Raw genomic sequence first — 27,255 nt, 5'->3', positions numbered from 1 at the left:
GGGTTCTGTTATTAGTTTGATGTGGTTTGGTTGACATCTGACATTGTGTAATTTGCTTTATGTCTCATATCTTTTTTTGTTCCTTTGTTCCTTTTTGTCTTCTTCTGTGTTAGATACTGTCTCATGTTTCATTTTAATTACTTTTCTCCTTATGTTTTGAATTATTTTCTTAGTGATTCCATCTATAATAGCACAGGCTACTTCAGATTAATAGTAACTTAATTCATGTAAAATACGGAAACTTTGCTCTAATACACCTTCATTTCTCTTTCCTCCTTTGTGCTAGTGTCATATGTTTATATATGACATCTATCTATCCTATCTGTCTATATATCATGAATTGAACAATATAGTTACTGTTTTATGCAGTCCTATACCTTTTAAAGAAGTGAAGAGGGAAAATATTTATCCACTCATTTAACTTTCCTGGTATTTTTATTTCTTAGTGTTTCTATTTGAGTTACATACGGTATAATTTCCTTTCTACCCAAAGGAATTCCTTTAGTATTTCTTGCAAGGAACATCTACTAGCAATGAATTCTTCCAGTCTTGTTTATCTAGGAGTGTCTCTATTTTGCCTTCAATTTCAAGTTGTAGTTTTGTTGATTATGGAATTCTTGATTGATAGGTTTTTTTGTTTTTGTTTTTGTTTTTTTTTCACAGCCATAGTACTATGTGGAAGTTCCTGGGCCAGGGGTTGAACCCACACCACAACAGTGACAATGCTGTGATTCAGCTGCTGAAGTGACAATGCTGGATCCTTAACCTTCTGCACCACAAAGGAACTCCTTTTTTTAGTTTTTTAAAAATACAATCCCACTGCTCTCTGACTTACCTTGTTTCCACTGAAAAATCCGCTCTTTAATCTTATTGAGAGTTGCTTGTATGTGATGAGTATTTTTTTTTCTTTGCTGCTTTGAAGATCATGTGTTGTTTTTTGCCTTTTAGCATGTATGTACACAGGTTATAATGTATCTGGGCGTGGATCTCTTGGCTTTTGCCCAACTTGGAGTTTGTCAAATGTCTTAAATCTATAGATTCATGTTTTTCACTACATTTTGGATATGTTGGGCATTATTTCTTCAAATACTTTTTCTGCCCTTTTCCTCTCTTCTTTCCTTATGGGACTCCCATTATATGTATGTTAGTGTGCTTGCTGTTGTCCCACAGGTCTCTGAGGTCCTATTCATTCTTTTTCTTGGTTCTTCAGATTGATAATATAATTTATTAATTTATTTTCCAGTTCACTGATTCTTTCTTCTGACATTTCACATCTGGTATTGAGCTCCTGCAGTAAATTTTTTATTTCAGTCATACTTTCAACTTTAGAATTGCCATTTGTTTGTTTATTGTTGTTATAACTGTTCAGAGTTTCTATTCATTGATTATCGTATTTAAATTTAAACATAGCTATTATTTAAAATTTTAAACATGACTTTCTTTAGTGTTCTGCACATATTATATTAGGTGCTTTGAATCTTGGTTTATGTCCAACATTGGGATCCACTGTGAGACAACTTTTGTTGACTACTTTTTTTTCCCTGAGTAAGGAAAGGCCATGCTCTCCTGTTTGTTTTTTGCATGACTCTATTTTTTGTTAAAAATTGAGCATATGAGATAATATACTCTAGAAACTCTGGATTCAGTTTTCTGTGCACCTGAGATTTGTTGTCATTGCTGTTTGTTTAATTACTCATCTAGACTAAATCTGTCGAATCTGTTTCTCTCATGGTGTGTGTCATGGATATCTTGGCTCAGGTTTTTGTTTTTAATTCTCGTGTGTGTGGGGTTTTTTTTGTCTTTTTTTTTGTCTTTTTGTTGTTATTGTTGTTGTTGTTGTTGCTATTTCTTGGGCCGCTCCCGCGGCATATGGAGGTTCCCAGGCTAGGGGTTGAATCGGAGCTGTAGCCACCGGCCTACGCCAGAGCCACAGCAACGCGGGATCCGAGCCACGTCTGCAACCTACACCACAGCTCACGGCAACGCCGGGTCGTTAACCCACTGAGCAAGGGCAGGGACCGAACCCGCAACCTCATGGTTCCTAGTCGGATTCGTTAACCACTGCGCCACGACGGGAACTCCCCTGGTTTTTTTTTTAAACGTGTTAAATTCTTGTTTTTATTTTTATACCTATCTTCCTAGGGGTCACCCCTGTGTCTGCAGTCAATGATTGGTAAGAGTTTGAGCTCCAGTGCCTGCAGCATTAAGATTTTACTCAAAATTAATGGAGATCCCATCGTGGCGCAGTGGAAACAAATCTGACTAGGAACCATGAGGTTGTGGGTTGAATCCTTGGCCTTGCTCAGTGGGTTAAGGATCCGGCATTGCTGTGAGCTGTGGTGTAGGTCACAGACATGGCTTGGATCTGGCATTGCTATGGTTGTGGCGTGGGCCAGCAGCTGTAAGCTCCGATTTGACCCGTAACCTTGGAACCTCCATATGCTGTAGGTGTGGCCTTATAAAGCAAAAAAAAAAAAAAAAAAAAAGATTTTATTCAAAAATAAGGCAGGTTTTAAACCTTCCCAGGTTTTACTTTCTTCTTTTTTCATCTCCTTTGCCAGTGCCCACAGGCTCACAGACAGGCAGGAATGAGTAGAGAAAGTGGACCCTCTCTGGTCTCTTTTCCACTTGTACACAGCTTTCAGTCAACAGAGACCTGTGAAGAGGTTATCAAGGACCCTGTGGCTGATCTTCCTGTTAAATTTCTGACTAGTCTGCCAGTCTGTTGCTTGACCCAACCAGCACCATGACCTCAGAGTCTTAAGGTGGACCCCCTGTTCATTTGCCCTTGGGATTGCTATTCTTACTTACAACACTACTGAGTGTGGAGTGGGGTTTTCATGTCCACTTCAAATCAAGTAGACTCCCTCCATCCTCAGGCCCACCTGGTAGAACTGCTGTGCCAGTCAACGTGGGAGGGGTGTGGGAGGGAGAGAAAGAACCTAGATCCCCATTTTTCTTATCAGAGGTTCAGAAGTTTTTCATGGATAAATGCTCCTCAATTTGTTGTATGTTTTAGTCAATTTAGGGTCTCGAAATAGTTGTTTTTGACAATTTTTGTCTAGTTTTATTATTATTTTTTGAGGAGAGGATTTGTCAGGCTTTTCACACTGCTCTTCTAGCTCCATTGTCTTCTTATCTTTCAGAGAGGAAAAATCATGTACCTGTTAAAGGTATGGACTCTGACGCCAGACTGCCTGGGCTTTAACTGGCCCTGCCATTAATTGCATGCATGAACTTGGGCAAATTACTTAACCTCTAGGCCTCTGTTTACCCATCTGTAAAGTGAGGATAACACTAGTACCTACATAATGGGATTGTTGTGAGAATGAAATAGGTTAATATACATACAGTGACAGGAGCAGTGCTTGGCAAACCTTAAATGCTATAAAATGTGAGCTTTTATTATTATTTCAGGGAGGGCAGAGGCTTATCTGGGACTTTAGCCCCCATATCCTTGCCCTGGTGCCTTACACGTTGTCAGCTCCTCTGACCTCCAGATCATCTTTCCTAAGCGATGCTCAATGTGTGCAGGAAATGAGGGCAGCTCTCAGAGTATCCATGGGTGCGAGGAGGAAAGACTGCAGGGGACCCAAGGAACAGATGGCTTTGTGCCTTGTTGAGGCCAAATATTGGTCAGTCTTTGTCTTGGGCTCATGTATGTTTTTCCTCCCAGCTCCAGGAACTGCTTAAAATGTCCAAGTGCCACTCACATACCACATTGAGTTTGAGATCGGTCTGCACATTTGTGTTTCCAAGCAGTTGGTGAGCACAGTTCTCACATTTCAGAAGTTTTCTTGCATCAGACAGCCCCATGGGTGAATAAAGCAGCATGGCCACACTGTTTCTAGAGAGGGAAGGACCCCTGGGGAGCTGCAGGAGGACAGAGGAACTTACGGTGTGTGTCCACAAGCCCAGGTGGCTGTGTGCCTGTGCAGAGCCATCCGGCCAGCTGGTACTCTTGCCTCCAGTGGACACAAGTGAGACGAAAAGAGTACGGGCTGAACCCCCTCACCACCTTGGTGGGACATCTTTCAGCAGGACAGTCCTGCACAATTGCATGTAGTGACCTAGCTTGGCCACCATGCATCCTACTCTGTGCTCAGGAGCAGGGCTGCGGAGATGATGAAGACAGCCTGCAAGGAGTTTTCATCCAGATGGGCCCAAATCATGACGGCCAGGGAGAAGTGAAGGCGGGGTTTTCACAGAGGAGGTATCATTTGAACTGAATAGGTAGGGGTTTCTGAGGTGAGTGGAGTAGGATGGGTGGGGGGTATTTGGGGCCATTGGAAGGCCAGGGGATGAGAAAGATCCAGGCCAGTGCAGGAAAGTGCAAGCAGGGATGACTGCAGGAGGCGCACTGAGAGACGGAATTCGGCCAGATCTCGGCAGGTCTGTCAGCCCAAGACAAGGAGCTCAGGCTCTTTTCGTGGGCAGTGGGCGTCACTGGAGGTTTTTATAGAGAGTCTTAGTTGGGGATGGATTGAATGAGGTAAAATGGGAAGGAGGACAGCCACCAGTGTGGATATACTTGGGAGAATTCAGAAAAGAGGGAACGAGAAACAGAATTGAGACCAGTGGGGTCTGGAGGAGGGGGGAGAGGAGGAGGAGCAGGAGCCAGTGGGATGCAGAACTGAGGATGCCTGTTAGCTTTTCCCGGGCCTAGGACCGTGCAGATATCAGTGACATTCTTTTTTGCCCTTTTAGGGCTATACTTGTGGTATATGGAGGTTCCCAGGCTAGGGGTCAAATTGGAGCTACAGCCACTGGCCTATGCCACAGCCACAGCAATGTAGGATCCATACCTCGTCTGTGACCCACACGACAGCAATGCTGGATCCCCAACCCATTCAGCGAGGCCAGTGATTGAACCCGCATCCTCATGGATGCTAGTTGGGTTCATTAACTGCTGAGCCGCACAGGGAACTCCCTGAAATTCTGATGTTCATGGAGGGTGGGCTTAGCGGTGAGGAGGCAGAATCCTGTGTTGGGACCCGTGGAGGCTGGGTGCAGTGGCCATCTAGGGCTGTGGGAGGGGGGAGGGTGCCCTCAGCATGTGGGAGACAGAAGAACGTGGGTATCCCTCCAGGAGAATGGTACAGTGACTCAAGGACCGTCATATGTGACCTTGGGGAATCATGGCCATACAGACCAGGAGACAAGGAGGAGAGGGAGCAGGTGGGAGGGAGGAGAAGCATGGAAGGCAGCTCAGTTGTGCAGGAGTGGCTGGCTGTGTCAGAAAGCCCAGAAACCTGGTGTATAGGCGGGAAAAAACCAACAGCCTTGAAGACATAGGAGCTCACTGGGAAGCTTTATCAAGAGCAGCCTCCATGGCTCTAGCAGAGTGGTGATGCCCCGTCACTCTGTGTTGTCTTGAGCATGGAAAACAGCTGTCAACCTGGCAAATGTGGACTTTCTTTATGACCTTGATGGAAGGAAAGACGAAGAATGGCAGTGATGGCGTGTTCCCATTGTGGTTCAGCAGGAACAAATCTGACTGGTATCCATGAGGATGTGGGTTCGATCCTTGGTCTCACTCAGGGGGTTAAGGATTCGGTGTTGCCATAAGCTGTGATGTAGGTCGCAGATGCAGCTTGGATCTTGTGTGGCTGTGGCCGGCAGCTGCAGCTCAGATTTGACCCCTAGCCTGAGAACTTCCATATGTCTATGTGTGGCCCTAAAAAGCGAACAAAAGAAAAAAAAAGAAGGTCGGTGATAAGAAGAGTGGTTTTATGTTGTGGTTTTTACATGCATGAGCATTGGGCAAGCTTGTGGGTAGAATAGTGACACAGCCAGTGGAGTGGGGAGGGAAAGAAAAGTGGGCAAAGAGGTAGAGAAAGGTCTTTGGGAGCCAAGAAGGGATGGGTGGGCAGAGGGGTCTGTGCTGAGTGGAGGGAGGGCAATTCTTCCCTGGGTGCAGGTGAAGTGGGCACCCCAGGGCCTTCTTTCCCTTCGAAGCCCCTTCATCCAAGTTGGACCCCACCTCTTGCTCCAGCAGGAAGAGACACTGTGTCACATCCACACTTAGGTCAACTTCACTTCTCTGTTTAATTACAGGAACCCCCTTTGGTACTTAGCTTGGTATAAATTGGTACAGCATTGTTAACTCCTTGAACAAGGTAACGTGCATCCAACAAGTAATAGACCGCTTTACTCAGGGGTGGTGAGGCCAAGTGGTACTGAGTGCTTTTAGTCTAACGTGGCGGGGTGGTGGGGCAGAACTGGACTGGGCATCGGGAGACAGCCTGTCCCTTAGCAGGTGCCTGACCTGGGCTATGTACTGTGCTGCTCTGGGCTTCCCCCCAGTAAAACGTGGGGAAGGGGCTAGAACATCCTCAACATACCCTTCGGTAGTAACCCCATTGTCCTGTGAGACAACACTGTGTGTCTTCGGTGAAGCTTGAGGGTGTTTTGTATCTGAGATGCACTGAAATAACAATGGATTTGAGTAGGTCGGGGAAGATGAACTCCTAAGATGTGTGGCTGCTTCCTTCGTTGCTCTGACACCAAAACTGGACTTTCTTAGTCTGTCTTTTGGAAGCTTTTTAATGCACATGAGCAGGCATTGTTTGGTTCTGATCCTTATTTATCTTATATCTCACACCTGGATGCACAAACTTTGGCAACCATGTTATTTTCTTATCAGCTTATTTGTATGGTTCATTTCGGAGAGAGGTTGTCATTAGGTGGAAGCAGATGATTCTTGGTGTTTAGGACTAAACTTCTCTGTCTGGTGGTTTGCTCTTGAGGAATTACGTATAATGATTTTGTGTACACTGTCCTAGTCGAAGCAGTTTATAAGTAGCATATTCCTGTGGAATTACAAGTAAAACCTGGAGACCAGGAAGAAGAAGAAATGCAATGCTTCAGTACAGCCCTGGCATCCCACACTATTGCCCTAGCATGGCGGCAGGCTTGAGTCAGAGGTTCCTGGTAAGCAGAGTGAAAAGGGAAATATAGCTATCATCATCCTGTTTAGTAGCTTTTGTATGGGAAAGCAGTACAGTTAGTTCCTAGGCAAAGCAGAGCTTTTTCTAGTGCTTAATGAAAAGCATTTCTCATATCAGCCTTAATCCAGTGTTTCTGAAAGTATCTATGTTTTTTTTTCCCCCCAAGGGATGTACAGTATTTAAAAAAATAAATAAGGCTCCATATCAGGAGAGTTTCAGGAAAGGCTACATAATATGTATTTTGGCGGATGATTAACAATGACTATTACCATTTCGAAATCTCTCGTAAGTCTTGCAGAGAAACCTGTTTATCTTTGTTCAACCCAGAGTTTTCAAAATTATCTATGACTTCATAATGCTTTTCCTCCTTTATAGCTTCTAATAATAATAATGAAGCTTTTTTTAAAAAAAACAAAACATCAAGTTTGTGTGATAGAGGCCGTGAGCCTTCATCATTGGAGTCAGGGGCACCTCCCCGAGGCCTGGAGCCGGGTGCTCAGTCACTCGGGCGTGGGTCAGGGCGGCTGGGCTTCAGTCCTGGCCCCTCCACTCACCAGCTGCATGACCAGCAGCGGGACCGTCATCTTCTCCAGCCTCAGGTTTCCTCTTGTGTAAAGCTGGATAATACCATGACCTACCCCCTGAAGTCATCGTGGAGGGTAACTCTGTCAATAGATGTACAACCCTCGTACTGTCCTGGATAAGCCACTTGATAAGTGTTCTCTGGGTTGTAATTAATGTTACCTGCAGCCCGGAGGACGCTTTGCCCTGATGCTGGGTTCTTCCCACGTGACTGGGTACTAACTGCAGTGCTTCTTTGGGTACTGGCGGTGCTTCTCTTTATTCTGGCAGAGAGGAGCCCTGTTTGCCCTGGGTGATAATTGCCTCTTTTCAGAGTTGTTTTCTCCATTATACTGTGAGCTGGCAGAGGGCACCTACAGCCCTGGGATTACAACCTGGCACGGCTACTCAGTCTGGGGTTTTCAGTCCTTCTGATATACCAGCCCTCTGGTATATGGAGAACCTGACCCAGTGAACACAGTTCTGCCTGGGGAGTTGTGTGTGTGTGTGTGTACGTACATTGATAGTGTGATAGATGGAAATCTCTTTCTTAAGACTCTGGTCCTCTATACGTTTTTGCTAAATGCTGAAGAAATCATTTAACTCTTCCTGCTCTTGAAATTTCTCTTATAAGAGAGACCTGGCACCACATACATTATGACTTGAAAGAATGGTCTCAAGTCCTGTGAAAGGTGCTAAGCACAAACTATTAATAGTAGTCAGGACTCATGCAAAAATTTTTAGTCATGACTTTATAGCTCGCTCACTGAGTGGAAGAAAAGTCTATTTGCTGTATCCAGAAGGGATGGAGAATCCTTGTTTTTCAGTGATGGACCATTGAGCTATAGAGGAAAATCAGTGACAAGATTTATAGAAGAAAATTTAGAGGTTTTTTTTTTTTTTTTTTTCTAGAGAATTGGAGTTCCTGTTGTAGCTCAGCGGGTTAAGAATCTGACTAGTATCCATGAGGATGCAGGTTCAATCCCTGACCTTATTCAGTGGGTTAAGGATCCCACATTGCCGCAAGCTGTGGTGGGTCACGGATGCAGCTCAGATCTGGCATTGCTGTGGCTGTGTTGTAGGCTGACAGCTGCAGCTTCATATGCCGTGAGTGCGGCCCTAAAAAGCAAAACAAACAAACAACAATAAAAAAAAAAACAAAAACAAAAAACAAAGAGGGCGTTGCAGGCATGTTAAGTGCCTCAGTGTGTGGCTCTTAAAATCGCTCCTGGGTCCCAGCTTCTCACCCCTTTACACATGCTGATGCCTTTGGGCGCCGGAGGCCAGAGTCAGGTCCGAATCAGAGATCCTCCTTGTAATTCTAACTCTCCTTTTCAAGAGAAATGGTTGTAAATTTACACCCATTTATTTTCTGGGTCATAGTACAGGCTAAATCATTCCACCAGAAACAAAGCAACATTGACTGTTGGTCTTCCCTGGTTGACCTGCGAGGCAGCCGGGCAATCTGTTTGCCACCAGGGCAATTACAGGACGTGCTGTTGTGTTGTCTTTTGTTACCTGGTTCTGCAGGCCTCGGATCCTGCAATTCACAAGTGAACGCCTGGTGCATGCCATTTCCCCTGTGTCCTAAATTACCCTCTCCAAGGAGCTGTTCAGATGAGAAACAAAACCACACAATACGCCTCCCCGCACCTGATGCAGTTGCTGTTGTCGCTACTACTTCATCACGGGGAGGTTGGTGCCCAGGCTTATGCGGTTAAGCCCCTTGCTTTGCCTGCAAGAGGATGTCCTGGTATATGAGGCAAGAAATTGAACTTGGCTTGCGAATTCTTTTCATGGGATTAAAAAACAAACAGACCTGTGTTAAAGTGGTTCCTGGAATGACTTCTCTGTGTCAGCAATAGGAGCGCTTCACGAACTTGTTACAAAGGGCCGGGGTTGTTACTGCCAGACACAGGAATAAGGCCATTTCCCAAACTGGATGGATGGAGAAGGGTAGCACAGAAATGGGGCAAAACCTGCGGCCAGATCCAGTCCCGGCTTGTTTTCGCTAATAAAGTTTTCTTGGAGCCCAGCCCTGCCCATCCTGTACAGACTGCCTGTGGATGTATGGTGCTTTTGTGCTGCGATGGCAGAGTTGAGTAGTTGCTACACGGATTATGTGGCCCAGAAGCCTAAAATATTCAGTGTCTGACCCTTCGTGGAAGAAGAACGCTGATTTCTGTTCAGGAACCCCAGGAAGGGGACCTTTCTCCGACTACTGTTTACTATGAGATTGACATCCAGATTATTTCTGCAGCTGTTCCCAGCAGCCCTGGGCCCTGTGCTGGGTGTGTAGTTTGAGGGTACAGGGCCCTTGCAAGTTCCCCAGGGGTGGCCTGCTGCGCTCTGACATCCGTGTCCCTCAGGGCAGAAGAGCTTTTCGATACAGGTTCTTTGTACTCTCGGGCTCTTCCCTGCCTCCCAGCGCTCTTAGCCCTCACTCTGGCTCCAGATTGAGCCTGGGAGGAGACTCCCCCAGGTCCTCTTCCGCACAGTCTTCCTTGACCCAGGCCTCTCATCAGCTGCCGGCTCCACCACATTTCACACCCGAGGCATCATACACAGGCTTCCTTCTGGGTGGTCCTGCCAGCACCGCCTCCTTTCTCATCAGGACCTTGAAATAGCTGTCTGGGTGGTTTCTCCGCCCTCCATACCGTGCAGTACCGCCAGGATACTGTTGCTGAAGGATGGCTCTTGCTCAAGAGCCTCCCTTGGCTCCCCATTGACCTTCAGTGGGACCCTCAGCCTAGCCTCCAAGGCCACTTTATCTCCTCAAAGTGCTCACAGCCCAAAATGTCTTCTTCCTCCCTTTCCCTGGGGTGGTGTGAACTTCCCCTCCACCCTGCCTTCTCCACACCATTGATCTTTTTGCTCTTACAGTGTTGTGGCCTCACCCCCTACCTACCGGCTATAAAAATCCCTTTCATCCTGGGAGTTCCCATTGTGGCTTAGCAGTAATGAACCCGACTAGTATCCATGAGGATGTGGGTTTGATCCCTGGCTCCACTCAGTGGGTTAAGGATCTGGTGTTGCTGTGAGCTGCGGTGTAGGTCGAAGATGCGGCTCGGATCCCGTGTATGTGTGGCTGTGGTGTAGGGCAGCAGCTGCAGCTCCAATTTGACCCCTTCCATATGCTCTAAAAAGACAAAAAAAAAAAAAAATCCAGTTCATCCTTGTTGCATCCCACGTAGATCTTCCTCCACAGGCTGCCGCTCCATTGCATTTCCCTGGATGGTAGGCTGGGTTGTTAGGACCGTTTCTTTCTGCTCTCCCCAGATTGTAAATCCCACTGGGCAGGGATTCCCTCTCAGCCGTAGTCATGTTACTTGCACCTTCCAGGAGGCACAGGGGGCAGGCGCTCTGTGTGTGGCATTGGATTGGAAGTCACACAGCATGTGAACCTGGGATAGTTAGTGATGGCCCTTTTTTTTTTTTAAATAGTTGCACCTGTGGCATATGGATGTTCCCAAGCTAGGGGTGGAATCAGAGCTGCAGCTGCCAACCTAGGCCACAGCCATGGCAACGCCAGATCTGAGCTGCATCTGCGACCTACGCTGCAGCTTGTGGCAGTGCCAGATCCTTTACCCACTGAGCAAGGCCAGGGATTGAACCTACATCCTCACAGAGACAATGTCAGGTCCTTAACCTACTGAGCCACAATAGGAACTCCTTGACTCTTTTCAGTGTGCCTACTATGGGCCAGCTGCTCTGAAGCATGGACTCGCAATGCAAGTATTGTTATCCTCATTGCACAGGTAAGAAAACAGCTCAGAAAGGCTGACTTGGCTAGGCGTTATCAGAGCCAGATTTGAACTTGAGGCTCCCGTGCTCCAGTGCTGCATGGACATGGCCAGGGTGCACTGGTATAACCATCCACGCACACATGGCCCCCTCCAGTATCCATACCATGTGTCTCCTCTGCACACACGGGCATGCACATACGCACACACACACATCTCTACCTGCCTGTTCGTTAGAATCACTTGAGAACTTTGAAAATACTTATGCCCAGGCCCAGCTCTCACACGTTATATCACAGACCTGGTCAGGGAGGGGGGCAGATGCTGGTGTGTTTCTCCAGGTGATTCCAGTCCTGGCCCAACCCCCCCTCCCAGGCCAGAGTAAGAAAATAGACAGGGGGAGGCTTTACAAGGACAGTCCTGAGCTTCAGCTGCCACCCCAAGAACTTGGCTGCTTATTCCGTGCCTCCCTGATAACCTTGGCCCTTTCAGATTGAGGAAGGGCTCATCTGTCCCTGGCTGTGGTCTCTGGGTGCCTCCTGTCCTACAGCATTTCTGACAGCAAGACTGAAGGTCTCCCTTTGGGGCTGGGCCCCCTTTGCTGTCGGTGGCTTGAGTGTGTGCCTCAGACTCCCTAAGAGGCAAGCCTCCCTGAAATGAAACCCAGATTTCCCATAGGAGGGGCAGATTGGACTTGAACTAGAATCGAGAGAGTGCTTTCAATTGGTATCCATAAAGAAAACAAGCTCTGGAGGGAGTTCCTCTTGTGGCTCAGTGGTAATGAACCCCACTAGTATCCATGAGGATACAGGTTCCATCCTTGCCCTCGCTCAGTGGATTGAGGATCCAGCATTGCCTTGAATTGTTGCATAGGTTGCAGACGTGGCTCAGATCTTGTGATGCATAGGCCAGCAATTGCAGCTCCCCAGTTGGACCCCTAGGCTGGGAAATTGCATATGCAGTGGGTGCAGTACTAAAAAGAAAAACAAAACAAGCTCTGCAGTCTTGAGTGGGGGTGGGCTTCTTGAGGAAGGAGACCCCCTTGGAGCAGTAGTTCTCAAAATCTGGTCCCTGAATCAGCAGCATCCGCATCACCTAGTAGCTTGTTAGAAAATGTAAATTCTGGGAATTGCTGTCATGGCTTAGCAGAAACAAATCTGACTAACATCCATGAGGATGCAGGTTGGATCCCTGGCCTTGCTCAGTGAGTTAAGGATCTGGCGTTGCCATGAGTGTGGTGTAGGTTGAAGATGCGGCTTGGATCTGGCACTGCTGTGGCTGTGGCTGTGTGTAGGTTTGCAGCTGCAGCTGTGATTTGACCCCTAGCCTGGGAACTTCCATATGCTGCTGGTGCCGCCCTAAAAAGCCAAAAAAAAAAAAAAAAAGAAGAAGAAAAAGAAAATTCCCAGATGCCTCCTTGAACCACTGAAGCTGAGACTCTGACTGAGGTTGGGGTTCAGCTCTGATACCTTCCAGGTGATTTTGCTGCCAGTGAAGGTTGAAAACCACAGTTCTCGATTGGTGGTGAGCATGTGTGTAGACACCTGGAATGCCAGTGGCATTCCCCCCTCCCTGACGCCGGGCATCAGAGAGTTTTATAAAATCTCAGACCCCTGGGCCTCATCCCAGGGTTTGGGAATCTATATTTTTAAGAAGTTCTGCAGGAGATTCTGTAGTGCAAGTGGGCTTTTTATTTTATTTTTTATTTTTTTGGAATCGTGGTAGCATCAACCTGATAAATATTGCATTCTTTTAATAATAACTTAGTATCTACTTGGCACAGGGTGAGGACACTTCCTCTCTTCTTTTCCTCCTGGAGTTGCAGCTCCTTTGTCTCTAATTATCAAGACATTTCCATCAGTCCTGTTACCCATTAAGTACAGACAGTCATTGCCGTTAGCAGGCATCTTCCTCATTCCTGGATTGTTCATTGCCACATAAAAGCCACAAGTGGGCTTATGGCCTCATGCATACTTAATTAGTCCAGCTTCTCCAAATTGTGTTTTAAGTGAGTGAAAATGGTCTCTGATCTAATTGATCCACAAAGCATCTTTTCAGAAGGTTTGTGTCACTTAACCCTGGGTCCAGAGAGGTGTCCCTGAGGCCTTTGAGAGGCCATGGGGTCAAGGAAATAAAGACCCTCCTAGTTTCTGTCACCCCTGTGGGTTGTTCTGCAAAGAGCAGGTTTGTGGCAGGACAAGACGGGCAGGCACAGGCCTCAGCTTTCTCTGGAAGAGCTGATTCTTTGTTGTTTTGCCCACAGCTGGCTCTCTCCCCACCACCCTTACCTGTCATTATAAATGTCCACACCTGTGTGATAATTTATGACAGGGCACACCTGCTAGAATGGAGCAGTTGTCATGTTTCAGATATGCTGCCTAGTATGAATGTCGTGAAGGCTCATGAAATATGACATCTGCTCCAGCCCTGCCCACCCTTCCTCCCACCACCGTTGCCTTTCACTCCTAAGGTGGAGGTCACCAGGCTGCAGCCCTGCCAGCCCACTCAAGGTGACTCTGGTGCACTCAGGGGGACCTTGCTTAGATGTGTTCACTCTGCATCTGGCTTCTTCTGGGCATCTCTCAAGCCTCATTACCAAGGCCTGAAGGACACCCACCCTGGGGAGGGTCCTCCACCTCCCAGGCAGTCAGGCTGTCTGCTTTTGCACTTCCCAGCGGCGTTGCAGATGACAGGCCTCTGTTGGAGCCTTTATTCCATCATGCTTGTTTGTGTTAAGGAGCAAAGAAGAGACTAAACGAAGCCTTGTTTTCACTCGCCCAGACTTTTCAGAAAGATCTTTGATCGTCCCTGGGAGTACTTTTAAAGCCACTTTTAAGGAGACCAGGACTGGCTCAACTTCTTTTCTCAACATTTGCCATACCTGGTGCTCGAAAAATAGTTTCATCACATCAGCAGGGCTGCCTGAATTGTGAGCTGGCCTTGCCTTGGTGAGAAACACAATGTAAACTGGCATCAGAATTAGAATGCCGGCCGTAGAAGGCCACTCAGACATCCTGCCTCCATCAAGACCTGCATCTGTGTTGGGTGGTGCTCTGCAGAGCTCGCCCCAGGACCAGTGCTGGCAGAAAGGCTGCAGTCATTTGTGGTGTTTTGGCACTGTGCTAACCCACGTAGAATCACCTGGGGTGGGTGGGGGGCTTTAACAAAATCCCAGGGCCCAGGATGCCCTAGCTCAGAAAGTCACAGAGGAGCCAGGCATCTGAAATTTTTAGTGGTTCCCAAGTGCATCCCATCAGAAGGTAGCATTGAAAACCCCTGGCTTAAAGGAGTCTGTTTAAATGTGTGGGGTTGAAATGAGGCTAACAGGAGTTACTGGGCTACTGTCTGTTTTTGATAATAAAGGTAAGTGGAATAGAGGCATGCATATCACTACAGGTGTGTGTCATGTGTGTGGATGCAGAGAGGCTGTGGATGCTGACACCAGTGCACATGTTTATGCGTTTGGAGGAAGGCTAGTTCCACCTGACTCTCTTTCCTCCCTTTCCTTAGCAGCACACACTCAATCCATCATCAGGGGCAGCCCAATCTCCCCAAAGATGTAATTCTGTCTCGTCAGTGCTGCTTAGATTTTCCTGTTCATTTCCACTGCCACGGTACTGACTCGGACCTTTCCTTCTCCCTTCTCTCAATCATAGTCTGGTCTTCTTCTCTTGGCATTCACTTCTTCATTCTTCTGCCATCCATCCTCCACACTACGGCCCCACCTCTGTTACTCTTAGGGTTTTAGAGTCTTTGCCATCATTCCCCATACCCACAGATAAATGGTGATGATGGCTGTGGATAGCCCCTGCCTAGCATTTATACATACATGTGTTTACTCCTGGCACCCGTTCTAAGGGATAGCCCTCTTATCCCCATTTTACAGATGGTACAGTGAAAGCACAGGGTGGCATACCCAAGGTGACACAGAGTCAGGACGGCCCAAGAGCTGCTGTGGTTCTGCTGCCCCACCCCTGCTTCCTTGCCTCTCCTGGCGGCTCTCCGGCCAGGTAGGGAAAGGCTGCTCAGTGCTAATGGACTTTTCATCCATTCTGTCTGATCTTCACATCCATCCCACCTGTGTGTATCATAATTCCTAATTCATAGAAATCAAGGCTTGGAGAGTTAAATAACTTGACCAAAGTCACCAAGCTAATTAAGGAAACAATGGGTGAGGTTCAGATCAGGGGCTCCTCCCTCCACGCTCTGCCTTCTTTCCACCACACTGAAGGGATTAATTCCTTTAGGGTGGCATCCTTGTTGGCTCCTTGCGGTCTGTGGCCAACCTGTCTTTCCAACTATGTATTTTCCATTCCATTATTAAATCATGCTGCCTGACTTTTGCTCATGCTGTTCCTTTCACCTGGAGTGTGGTTCCCTAACTAGCTAGGGTTGCTGGACCTCTCAGGACAGGGACTCCTGTCTTGTTGCCAATACCCTACGTGGACCCTAGGCAGGGCATTCGCATTTTCCCTCTGCCTCCAGGAGCCCTAAGCTAGTGCACTGCCTCTTGACTCTCCTTGTGTGATTTCTGCATCATGAATGTAGCAGGTTACAAACATACACGACTGCCTTTCTGCCAGGTGGCATCTTGAGGCCAGGTGTCACCCCTTCCTCCTGTTTCTATTTTTTGTGCCTATGGCAACACCAACCCATAGCAGATGTTTTGTAGGTATTCGTTAAGCCAATGAAAGGCAGACGAGAACGCAGAGGTGGGAAAAGGCATAAAACTATTCCACCCAGGGGACCTTGGTGGGGCTAGAGTAGACAGAATAGTTAGGGATGTTTATACCGGATGACCTCTAGGGAAATGTCCGTTGTTTGGAAATTTCCAGAAAGGAGCAAAGAATTAACGATTATCCTAATGAGCTACTCTAGCTTGTTCATCTCCCCCCCACCCCCAGGTTTTAGTGTCTCTGTGTTTTTGTTTCTTTCCTTCAGGTATGCTTTGCTAATAACCTCCTGGGAAAAAGCCTGTGGATCCTTTATCCTCCAGCATGGACTTTTATAAATAGGATGTAGTTGGGAAAAAGCCTGTGAAAGCTGTGGACTTTAGGACTCTGGCGGGACTCATGAGCCCTAAATGGTGGCAGCTGTGGGGATGGGGAGGCGTTTCTTCCACATAGAGGCAGAACCTTTCAGGATGGAAACAGGTGCCAAGGAAAACTTCTTCACCAGGGGGAAGGTTATTTCTTTAACCATTGAAATTCTTTAACCCTTGGGTTATCATACCAAGTAAATGGTTTTTGGACTCTTCCGGTTGAAATCACTTGGCACATCTAGTTAAAAAACTGCCTGGCTAGAGAGCCTGGGATAGGCACGTGCGCCGCGCTTCGCGCAAAGGGGGCCTCCTGGGTGGTTTGCATTGGTGTTGAGACTGCGTTTTGCATCCCACAGGTGAGCGTCCTCACCACCCTGGAGCGGAGGTTCAACCTGCAGAGCGCCGACGTGGGCGTGATCGCCAGCAGCTTCGAGATCGGGAACCTGGCACTCATCCTCTTCGTGAGCTACTTCGGAGCTCGCGGTCACCGGCCCCGCCTCATCGGTTGCGGAGGCATCGTCATGGCCCTGGGCGCGCTGCTGTCGGCGCTGCCGGAGTTCCTGACCCACCAGTACAAGTACGAGGCGGGTGAGATCCGCTGGGGTGCCGAGGGCCGCGACGTCTGCGCTGCCAACGGCTCGGGCGGGGACCAGGGGCCCGACCCGGACCTCATCTGCCGCAGTCGCACCGCCACCAACATGATGTACTTGCTGCTCATTGGGGCCCAGGTGCTCCTGGGCATCGGTGCTACCCCCGTGCAGCCCCTGGGTGTCTCCTACATCGACGATCACGTGCGGAGGAAGGATTCCTCACTCTACATAGGTAGGAGATGCCCCAGCGTCGGGGGGCGCTGTTCACTTTTGATTGTTAGTAACTGGGGCGTGTTAACAAAGACAGGAAAAAAGTGGGCTCCTCAGCTTTTAATTTTGCCAGAGCACCAGTTCTCAGACCTGGCTACACATCTCGGGTGTTTTGAAAAATGTTGATGCCTGAATTTCATCCTTGGCAATAACGGTGTAGTCAGTCAGGGGTGCATCCTGGGTGTCACCCCTCTTTTAAGGAGCGCCCCAGGTGATTGCAGTGTGCAGGGGAATTTGATCTCTACCTTGCTGGAGCCTCAGCAGACCTTGAGTGGGAAGACATGGTGAGGAGGGGTTTTATGTTCATTAATCTGCCTTTGTGTGTGTGTGTGTGAGGATTTGGGGCCTTCTGGCATTAGTCATGGAGGTATGCTTGGGGTGTCTATGTATATTTAATCATCAAAATTATCTCCTGGTCATTGCCCTGTTGAAGCCCAATGAGAGAGGTGATTGCATCTCCAGTTTTTGGTGTTACTCAAAGGTGGTGACTTCTCGTAAGTTTCTTTTCTCTAGTGGGGGTATGCAGTGGAACTGGATATTTAGGAAGAAATAAGGAGAATTTTGAAAAAAAAATTGTTTTGCTCTGTAGTGGTCTCTGCTGTTTTATACTGGAAGGATGGAAGCCGTTTGTCCGTGTAGGGTTTAAGAAATATTCAAGTGGCAAATGGAACTTACAGCAAACGTGGCCCTTCGTCACTGCTTCTGGGCCCTGTTGGGTGGTCATTTGCAGAGTGAGGGCTGTCCTGCCAAGCATCTCCATCCCTTGTTTACCAAATCTGATTCTGCCTCCAACCAACAATTGAATTGTATGACACAGCCCCTGTCACTGAGTGCTAAGCTTTGAAAAAATTACCTCTGCCTGTGGAAGCCTTGTGCCTCCGGAAAGCAGTGCGCCTTGGAGTATAAAGTTAATTATAACATGGAGCTTTAGGTTAAAATAGAATTTGCACAGAATTTGTCCTAAAGATTCATATCTGCCAAGCTTCCTCTAGACGCTGCCCAAGCTTTCTGAGACGGGAGGTTTTGGAACAGTTACACACTCACAGGCTGATTTTTTCTTCCCCCCTGTAATTTTCTGTCCCAGCGGTGGAGTAGATGACTTTGTTGAGTAAATATGTCACAGATGTATGTCTCAGCCCTCTGTGAACAGACTCTAGGCAAAAGGGGTGGAGAGTATGTGCCTTTCCACCCAGGAATGGAGCCCCTGGGGGTCTGGTCACGACCAACCTGTGGAATACAGAAAAGAAGATTGCACAGGCCGGAGAGGGCCAGTTCCTCCTCCCTATGGGTAGGGGTTCCCATCATCGTGTCTGATGGTGGGCACCATGGGGAAAGGGGACAAAGGAAATCTTTGACATTTTGATGCTTTTAAGGCTTCAGTGAAAGCCGCTCCTTATGAGTCTGTTGCAGACCAGGGCCACAGCATGTAGGCAAAATTTAGTTTCCCGACATCCAGCTGGGCAATTGGTCTCTGGCTTGATTGTTGTCAGCCTAGGACCTTAGGATAGATGTTTTCTGGCGGCCGTAATACCAAGTAGATAAATCAGAGCACAGGGAAAGAAATGGGGAGTGAAAAGCTGAGTTCTTGTCTACGATAAAAATCAAGTAGAAAAATTTCTCCCTGGCATCCCTCCTGACGTCACACCAGTGCTAAATCACCCCTGTTTGGGGGAGCAGGCTCAGGGTCCCCTTCCAGAAGTCCACCTGACTGAGTTAGGCTGTGGTATTTCCCAGCATTGGATGGAGCCTGGTCTGTCGGTGCGAGATTTTAGGATATGGAATCGTTTTGGTTTTCTGGGAGGTGGAGCAGCGGGAGGTAGGGCTGACCCCACAAGGCATGGGAGCCTGGTCTCATTTTGAGATCTCGTCTGTGGGATTTACAGTAAGTCTTTGGTAGGAAGAATGTCGAAGCCAAATTTATACTAGGGGATCCATTTCCTTTGTGATAGTTACGCATTCGGAGTTGGGAGTGTCCGTTTGCATGGTGCATGAAGGTTTTGGTGGCATCTGGCCAAATTCCAAAACGTGACCACACAGGGCTGTGGAGGTGGCCTTCCTGAGCATCTCCGACTGGTTTCATGGGCCTGTGTTTGTGGACTGGTTACAACAGAGAGCAAGCCTTCTGCACAGATTGGCCTCTGTAGGTGGCCTTTTACTCTGTGCATGGTTTGAATTCTCTGGGTACAATTTAAGAAGACCATGGCATATGCAGAGCATAACTGGTTCAGTCATTTATTGTACAGGGCGTAAAAGGTGTTTGTGATCAGGAGACTGTTTTAGCATTTATCTCCTCTAATAGGGAGCTAGTTTCTGAAGCCGAATTAAGTGGCTTTAGAAAAAGGGGAAAGGCCACTGAATGCGATGGAAATGAATCATGGCTTTTAAAACTCTCTGCAGAGAGAAGGGCAGTCTGAAGGGACTGGTCCTGGGACTGTGGGTGTTGATGGGGACCCTTTGGGGTGTAATAGCACGTGTGTCTCTTGGTTCTAGCTCCTGCAAAACTGGTTAAGAGGGAGAGGCCCAGCCATCTGATCATGCATCTAACATATGAGTGTGGCCTGGAAGTTGAAAGGATTATAAATACTACATGTGTGAAACAGAGGTCCTTCATTCCCTTCTTGTGGGTGTCAGCAGGGAAAGGGATGATAGCTATGTGATGCTCAGGCCGCAGGTCGCTGGCAACAAGCCCTGCCCCTGGGTGGCCTGCATGGAGGATCAGTAGCTGGGTACTGTCAGCACGTCTGTAGCAGTGTCCTAGACACCCTACCACCAGGGGGAAAGGGAACCGTTCCATCTTGAATCAAGCTGATATTTTCCACCCAGGCGACTATTTGCCTCAGCCTCTTGTGGCCGAGCCTCTGCCAAACTCCTGGATTCCTCGATGGGTCATTCACCGGGGGCTTCTCGGGCTGCCACTGTTCTGTAGCTGCTGCTGCCCAGCCTGGGGAGGGAGCCAGGGGAGCTCATTACCAGGGGACAAAACCTGATGAATGGGGACACAGCTCAGCTGGCAGGCTTTTCAGGACCACACAGTGTGGAGCCAAGCCTCACAGTGTGGCAGGATGGTGACCCGTGGGTGGCACGTGGCTCTCTTTCTTCCTAGAGGGCCTGAGTGGCAGAGGGGACTGTTTGATGTGGCTGCGTGACTGGGGTCCATGAATCCACCCTTTGGGAGTTACTCGCATGGCTGGCCCATGTTGTGACCTTCGATGAGCTGTTTTCTCAGCCGCCGTGCTTCTCCAAGTTCAAAGCATGGCCTGTTGTGTTGTAGGCAAGAGTAAGTAGGCTAATGAAATGGACTCACTGAGTCCTTTCATTAGGTTGCTGTGTCAATTGGTTGGTGCCTTTTTTTTTTTTTTCCTGAGGAGGAAAAAGCTCCAACTGAGAGTGGTAAGGATTTTTAATATAACTATATTTTTAGTTAAAAAGTATTACATGTTCATTGTTGACAACTTTGGAAGTATAGAACCTTTGAAGAATGATTACATTTAGTTTTATGGTTCTATAAAATCCTTTCCCTCTTGTATTTAAATGCTTTCCTATACACGCAAAAAAATGTGTTTATAATAAACAATATTTGTAACTTTGTTTCTCTCTTAATATTCCATGAGCATTTATCCATGTCACTAAATATTCTTCTATGATGTTATGTCTGCATACATAATATTCCCTTGTGGATCTATATCATGATATTTATGATATTTACATGCCCTCTGCTATTGAACATGGATTTTTTAAATGTTGCCGTAAGAAACAAAGCAGATGGTGAACTGTGATTCTGAGAGGTTAAATAACTTGCCTAAGATAATGAATGGGACTGAGCACAGGGTCTGAGAGTAAAATGGTTTTTTTTTTTTCCAGGTGCGTCTGGGATCTCTGACAAGCCTGGGTGGGGGACGGAGGGCTGGAGCATGGTACAGGGGATCAGGTGCAAGTAGGGGCATTCTGTGAGACAGACTGAGCCTTTAGGAAATAGAAATCAAAGGAGCCAGGAAGGTGAGAAGAGAGCCTTATGGTCTCAAGTCCAAAGGGAGAGGTGTGATTGGATCAGAGAATGGAAGTGAAAGGCAGGACAGAGAGTTGGGAGGAGGAAGGAGGGAGAGGAAAGAGAAGAGGATGGCTGCTGACAGTTCAAGTCAGTGTTCTGGAAGGAGGTTGTGCCCCTGTTTCATGGTTGCCTTGAGTAGAGATGGGCGCAGATCAGAACTGTATTTCTTTTTGCTTTTTTGGCTCTGCCTGCAGCATGCAGAAGTTCCCAGGCCAGAGATCAAAGCTGAGCCACAGCAGTGACAATGCTGAATCCTTAACTGCTAGGCCATCAGGGAACTCCAGCTGTGGATTCCGTGTTCTGCTTACCTCTCTCCAGAACTGTGGGCACCATACCCTTACTTGGCTGTTCCTTCTATTTTGGAACCATGATGGCCATTAGGAAATGACCCTGTGTTGTGTGAGACATCTGTCTCCTTAAACGTTGTACACACACGCTGGTTCTGGTTCTGCCCTCTGGGCCCACGCCGAGAGATGATGATTCCTCTCTCATGTGTTGATAATTCCACAGATGGCTGAGCACCAGCGTCGTGTGGACGGGAAAGGGCACCTAAAATGTGGCTCTTCTGTGCTGGGACCTCTGCTCTGTCCATGTCCATGATGCGGTTTCGCACCACACTTAGCTGCCATTTGCCCCTTAAGGAGGGATGCCGAGACTGGGGGCTTGTTACTAGGGGACAAAACCAGGTGAGGGGGCAAGCAAAATTTGGGTACTATATTAGTTTTCTAGGTTGGTCACAACATAACCTTGCAGAGTGAATGGCTTAAACAGTGGAGATTTATTTGCTCACAGTTCTTGAGGCCAGAAGTCCAAGATTAAGGTGTTGGAGTTGGCTTCCTCTGAGCCCTCGCTCCTTGGCTTGCAGATGGTGCTGTCTCATCCCTGTGTCTTTTTTTTTTTTTTTTTTGCTTTTTGGGGCTGCACCCATAGCATGTGGAGGTTCCCAGGTTAGGGGTCGAACTGGAGCTGCAGCTACTGGCCTATGCCACAGCCACGGCAATGTGGGATCCAAACTGCATCTTCGACCTACACCACACAGCTTATGGCAGCACCGGATCCTCAACCCACTGAGTGAGGCCAGGGATTGAATCCCCATCCTCATGGATCCTAGTCGGACTTGTTAACCGCTGAGCCACGAAGGGAACTCCCTCTTCCCTGTGTCTTCCTTCTGTGTGCGTGGTCCCTGGTGTCCTAATTTCCTCCTCCTATAAGGACACCAGTCGGATTGGATTAGAGTCCACCTCATGATCCCATTTAGGCTTAATCACCCCTTTAAGGTCCTATTTCCAAATACAGTCACATACCAAGGTACTGGGAGTTAGGGCTTCAACATGTAAATTTTGAGGGACATGACTCAGCCCATAACAGGTACCAAGGAGACCAGAACCAAATCAAGCCAATATTCCTGTCTCTTTTGTCCTAACTTTTCTATAAGGAGCTGCATTATCATGTTTGTTTTTTTCCAGTTACTCCAGGTATTATTTGAGGATGTGTTGTTTTCTTTTTCAGATGTTTTATTTTGAAATAATTAGAATCACAAGTTGTAATGAAATGCAGGAAGATTCTCTGTACCCTTCATCCAGTTTCCCCCAATGGGAACGTCTCGCATCACTATAGTACAATATCAAAATTAGGAAATCAGTGTGGTTACAATCCACGGGGTTTGTTCAGATTTTACCAGTTTTATGTGAACCAATTTGTGTCTGTCTGTATATAGTGCAACTTTATTACCTAGGGACAATGTTGTTTTAAAAATGCAGAATGGGATCAAGATGAAACTGGATCTTTTTTTAAGTTTTATTGAAGTTAATTTACAAGGCTGTGATAATTTCTGCTGTACAACAAAGGACACAGCCATACATATACACATATCCATTCTCTCTCAGATTCTTTTCCCATATAGATTATCACAGAATACTGGGTAGAGTTCTCTTTGCTATATAGCAGGTCCTCTTTGGCCAGTCACTCCGTATACCTGAGTGTGCACATGCCAGTCCCAACCCCCCAGAAACCAGATTGTTTTGAGTCCTTTGAGTGTTTGGCAAACAGACATCCATGCAATACCGACACACAGACATACACACATGTGGGAAGATAGGGAGCCAGAAGGCTGTTGTCGGAGTGGGAGCTGGCTAGAGGAAATGGATTCTTTGAAGAGGGTGTCTGCATTCTCACAAAAAAAAAGGGGATCCTTGCAAGGTACCCAGATACACAAAGCATTTCCTCTAGGTGGGGAGGCACATATATTCGACACAAATGTGTTACGTTTTCTTTGTTTATCACTTCTGTTGAAACCCAGCCGAGCCCTCCCATGTTCCAGTTAATGATGCAAAGAGAATTATTCTCAGATTTCATCTGCCAAGTGTTTGTTTAGCACAAAGGTCACTCTAATACCAGGCAGCAACCAAAGAGAACCAAATTTCCCTTTGGAGCCCTGGGAGCTCAGAGTCATTTTGCTTCTGATGAGTTTTTATTTTAACTTGACATTGGGTAAAATGTGTTTTAACTCTCCAAAGAGTGTGGGTCGGGTATGGATCAAGTACACTGTGACTGCAGTTCATCTGAAAAAATAATTAAAAGCCATCCCTCATGGGAGCAAGCACAGCTTGTTATATTCTTGCAACTTCATTGATGTCGAAGTTACTCTCATTAATTTCTTTTTTTTTAAATAAATGATACTGTAAAACCAGTCAGTTCGTTTTGGCCGGGTTCCACTCCCTTTCTTCAGTAGCCGATCACATGCCATTTTCCGTGTGTTTCAGCCACTTGCTAGGAGACGTATGTGTGGCTCTTATCTGGCACTTCCATATTGCCCGGCCTGGTGGATGTTTCTCATGTTTCTCATTCATTTTCAGCTACTCACGATTCATGCCCCGTGATTCACGGAATCACTGCTGTGCTCATTGCCTGGGTGACCTTGGACAAGGCTCCAAGCATGAGCTCTGGAGTCCAACAGTCTTAACATTCAAATCCTGGCTCCTCCACAGACCTGCCACTAGGATTTTGGACACATTTTCAGTTGACCTGAGCCTGTTTCCTTACCAGTAAAGTGAGCCTGCGATCTACCAAGTGAGGCTCTGTCTGGACATCAGGTGTTTTATCCAAGGTGGAGCTCAAAGGCTGCTCTGTTCATCTTTGTGGTCACTCCACCTCTGTTTACAGATGTAGAAATGGAGGTGGGAATAAGTGGTTGGCTTATTGAAACACACTGGCAGGTCGTTTGACAAGAGCGCTTGGATCTTGATTTTCAGCCTGGGATAGAGTTCATCTCGTAGATCTGAGAATAGCAACCTCTTCAGTCCTGAATTAAACCAGCAGGGCTCTTATTTGCCTGCAGACCCCTTGCTGGGGCTCGTCTCAAAGCACAGAAAGGGCTAGAGCTGCCCCAAGCAGCGGGCGATCTGGTTTGTATTAAGTTGGAAGCCCCCCAGAGGATGGCCATTGCCCCAGCATGGCATATTGATTGGCTTTCTGGTTTCAGCACATTGATTCTTAATTTGCTTCTTAACATTGTTTCAGTTTGTTTTGTTTGTTTGTTTGTTTTAAAGAATTGACTCTTGTTTTAGCCAAATTGGAAAAAAAAAAAAATAAGAGTACGAAACCAAGGAATTTGTAATCCAGGTACCTATAGAAAATTATTGTTGATATTTAGGTATATTTCATGCCAGCCTTTTTTCCTTGTATTTATTTTTTACTTAGTTAATACCATACTCTTAAGTAAATCTGCTTTTCAATCAATGACAAACTTTTTTTGTATCTCATAAATAGTAAACATCATTTTAGATGATTGTATAATAGTTTGCCGATCTAGAAATGCTGGAATTAGTTCACTGGACATTTAGGTGATGAATCGTTGTGGCCCTAGCCTAATCCACATATGCTGAAAATATTCAAAGCTCAAGTTCATTTGGATAGATTCAGTGGGAGCTGGAAATTAGCCATTTGTCCTTGCGGTGGCTTTTCCCAGAAGATAAATGAGAGGATGTCACAAAAAGAGACTTTGGGCTGGCGGGGAGCATTGGTGTCCTTGTTTTTTGCAGCCCCCCCACTCCCATGTCTCTGCTCAGAGTGGCAATCAGAAGTGCTGCCTGGGCTCAGCTAGCAATTGGGGGAGGCAGGCTGCATGGAGGCTGGGGAACCAAGGGGCTTTGCATCATCATCCTCAGCCCTGTTGCCCCATGGGAACTCAAAGACAGTCTTGCCAGATCTTCTGATTTTTGAGAGAGACTAGAGATTCACATTTTTCAAGTGGAGTGAATTGCCTGCTCATTGAAATCCTCTCTAAACCCTCTGTGGGCCAACGGCCGTAGAATCCAGCTTGACCACGTAGGAACAGCCTACTGTTTTGAGTTCTTTACTCCAGACGTTCCATTTCAGAGGGCACCCACCTTCTGAGCAGCAAATAAATTAGACAAATAAGAAAGGAGGGAAGGAAAGCAGTTGCACACATGAACACCACAGCCATAATACGTAGCATTATCTCCTGTGATACGGGCATTGGGCTGGGGAGGCAGTGGGGCTCTTCCCCAGACACAGGACACAGTGGCCTCTCAGGGTGCTGTACTGGCTGAGGCTCTGCTCCTGCTGCATATGAATGGGCGTTGCAGAATGAAACAGGAAGGAAACCATTTTTCCCAGCCAAGCATGGGCAAGAGAAAGAAGGATCCTACTCAGGGCTCCCTGAAGGGAGTATTGGAACGCAGAAAGCAGGACCACTGAACACTGGTTGGGGCCTGAGGATGTTTACTGTGTGTGAGAGCATCTTTGCTCAGAGATTGTAGAAGAGCCTCAAAGTATTTGACAGACAGGGAGTAAGACCGGAGAGGATTCCTGCGAAAGGTAAAGACGCACATGAAGGAGTTTTCCTTCCATCACCATCTCCAAGTCTACCGCTCGTTCCTTCTGTACCATCAGCCTTTCAGTGCACCTGACTAGTGAACGCAGACCCATTTCATTTTTCTTTTCAAACATATCACAGGTACTATGTTTAAATAGAAGTTCTTGAGATATTTTTCCTGAATAACATGCATATTTTTTCTTTAGTTCTAGACTATTTACTTCTTTCTTAGAATAATCTTGGCTTTACTTCCTTTTTTCCTTTCACCTATGAGAAGCTCTCTAGGAGAGCAGATGCCATGAAGGGTTTGGTTTCTGTAGGGGATTGTGACCTGCTGTTGTTAGATTAGGGATTAGAGGCTAATGGCCTTCCTCTTCAGTGGGAAATGAGTTCTTCATTGCTAGAGAATTCTTTAGTGTTAAAATGTCTCACATAAGACTCTGCTTTTGTCTGTCAAGAACCTCATTTTTTTCCCCCATAGACCTCTCTCCTTTTCAGGTGGTTCTTATGGGCTGCAGAGATGATCATGTGTCCCGGGCATGACCAATCGCGAGACTGAGAAAGGCTCTGGTCTCCAGCGATTGGCCCAAGGAGTAGTACAACCAGAGTCTACCATGGGGTTTGAAAATTGGAGAGCTGCAGCAGGGAGAAAGAGACATGTTACTTTCTCTTCTAGGACAGCAGGTTGTAACTACTTTGAATACCCACAGATTCCAGTGTCCATCTTTGTTTTCACATGTGATGAACTTGACCTAGGAGTGAAGACAGCAAAGGAAAGTAGACCAAAGAAAGAGAAGGCATGAGGGATCCCTGGATCCAGCTATGCCTGAAGCTTCCATCCCAATTAGCATTCCCCTTAGGATCCCCTTAAGCACATAACTTATCCTTTCCAGCATTTGCAACCAAATGTTTTGGATTACGATCCTGCCTAATCAGGCTTAAATGCCCAGTCATGTCATGTCAGAGTTGGACTGGATCGATTTCTTCTTGAGGTTTGATCAAGCAACTTCCAACAGGGTTGACTATTTTTGTCCCCATGTAAGGCAGTTGTCCTCTGATCAGAACACTAGTTCTTTCATAATATCAAGGTGTTCACCCATGATATTCTAAAGAACTGAAGAGCGCATGAACCTATACAAACAATACAAGGATTAGGTTGAAAGTTTGGGCTTAGCTCTTTATTCTTTATTTCATAAACATTTAAAATGCAGAATA

At 46.9% G+C, this 27,255-nt stretch overlaps 1 protein-coding gene across 2 annotated transcripts in view; it reads left to right on the top strand.

Annotated features, from left to right (window-relative positions):
- The window catches only part of SLCO3A1 (solute carrier organic anion transporter family member 3A1), a 322,035-nt gene that overhangs the window by 52,858 nt on the left and 241,922 nt on the right, over nt 1-27,255 (top strand). For both annotated transcript variants that reach the window (XM_047795306.1, XM_047795305.1), the window contains exon 2: nt 16,652-17,117. In XM_047795306.1, coding sequence (XP_047651262.1) covers nt 16,652-17,117 — 466 coding nt within the window. The remainder of the gene's footprint in view (nt 1-16,651; nt 17,118-27,255) is intronic.

Source organism: Phacochoerus africanus, chromosome 9 (genome assembly GCF_016906955.1).
Source record: "Phacochoerus africanus isolate WHEZ1 chromosome 9, ROS_Pafr_v1, whole genome shotgun sequence".
NCBI lineage: Eukaryota > Metazoa > Chordata > Mammalia > Artiodactyla > Suidae > Phacochoerus > Phacochoerus africanus.
This window is presented reverse-complemented; position numbering and strand designations above follow the sequence as displayed.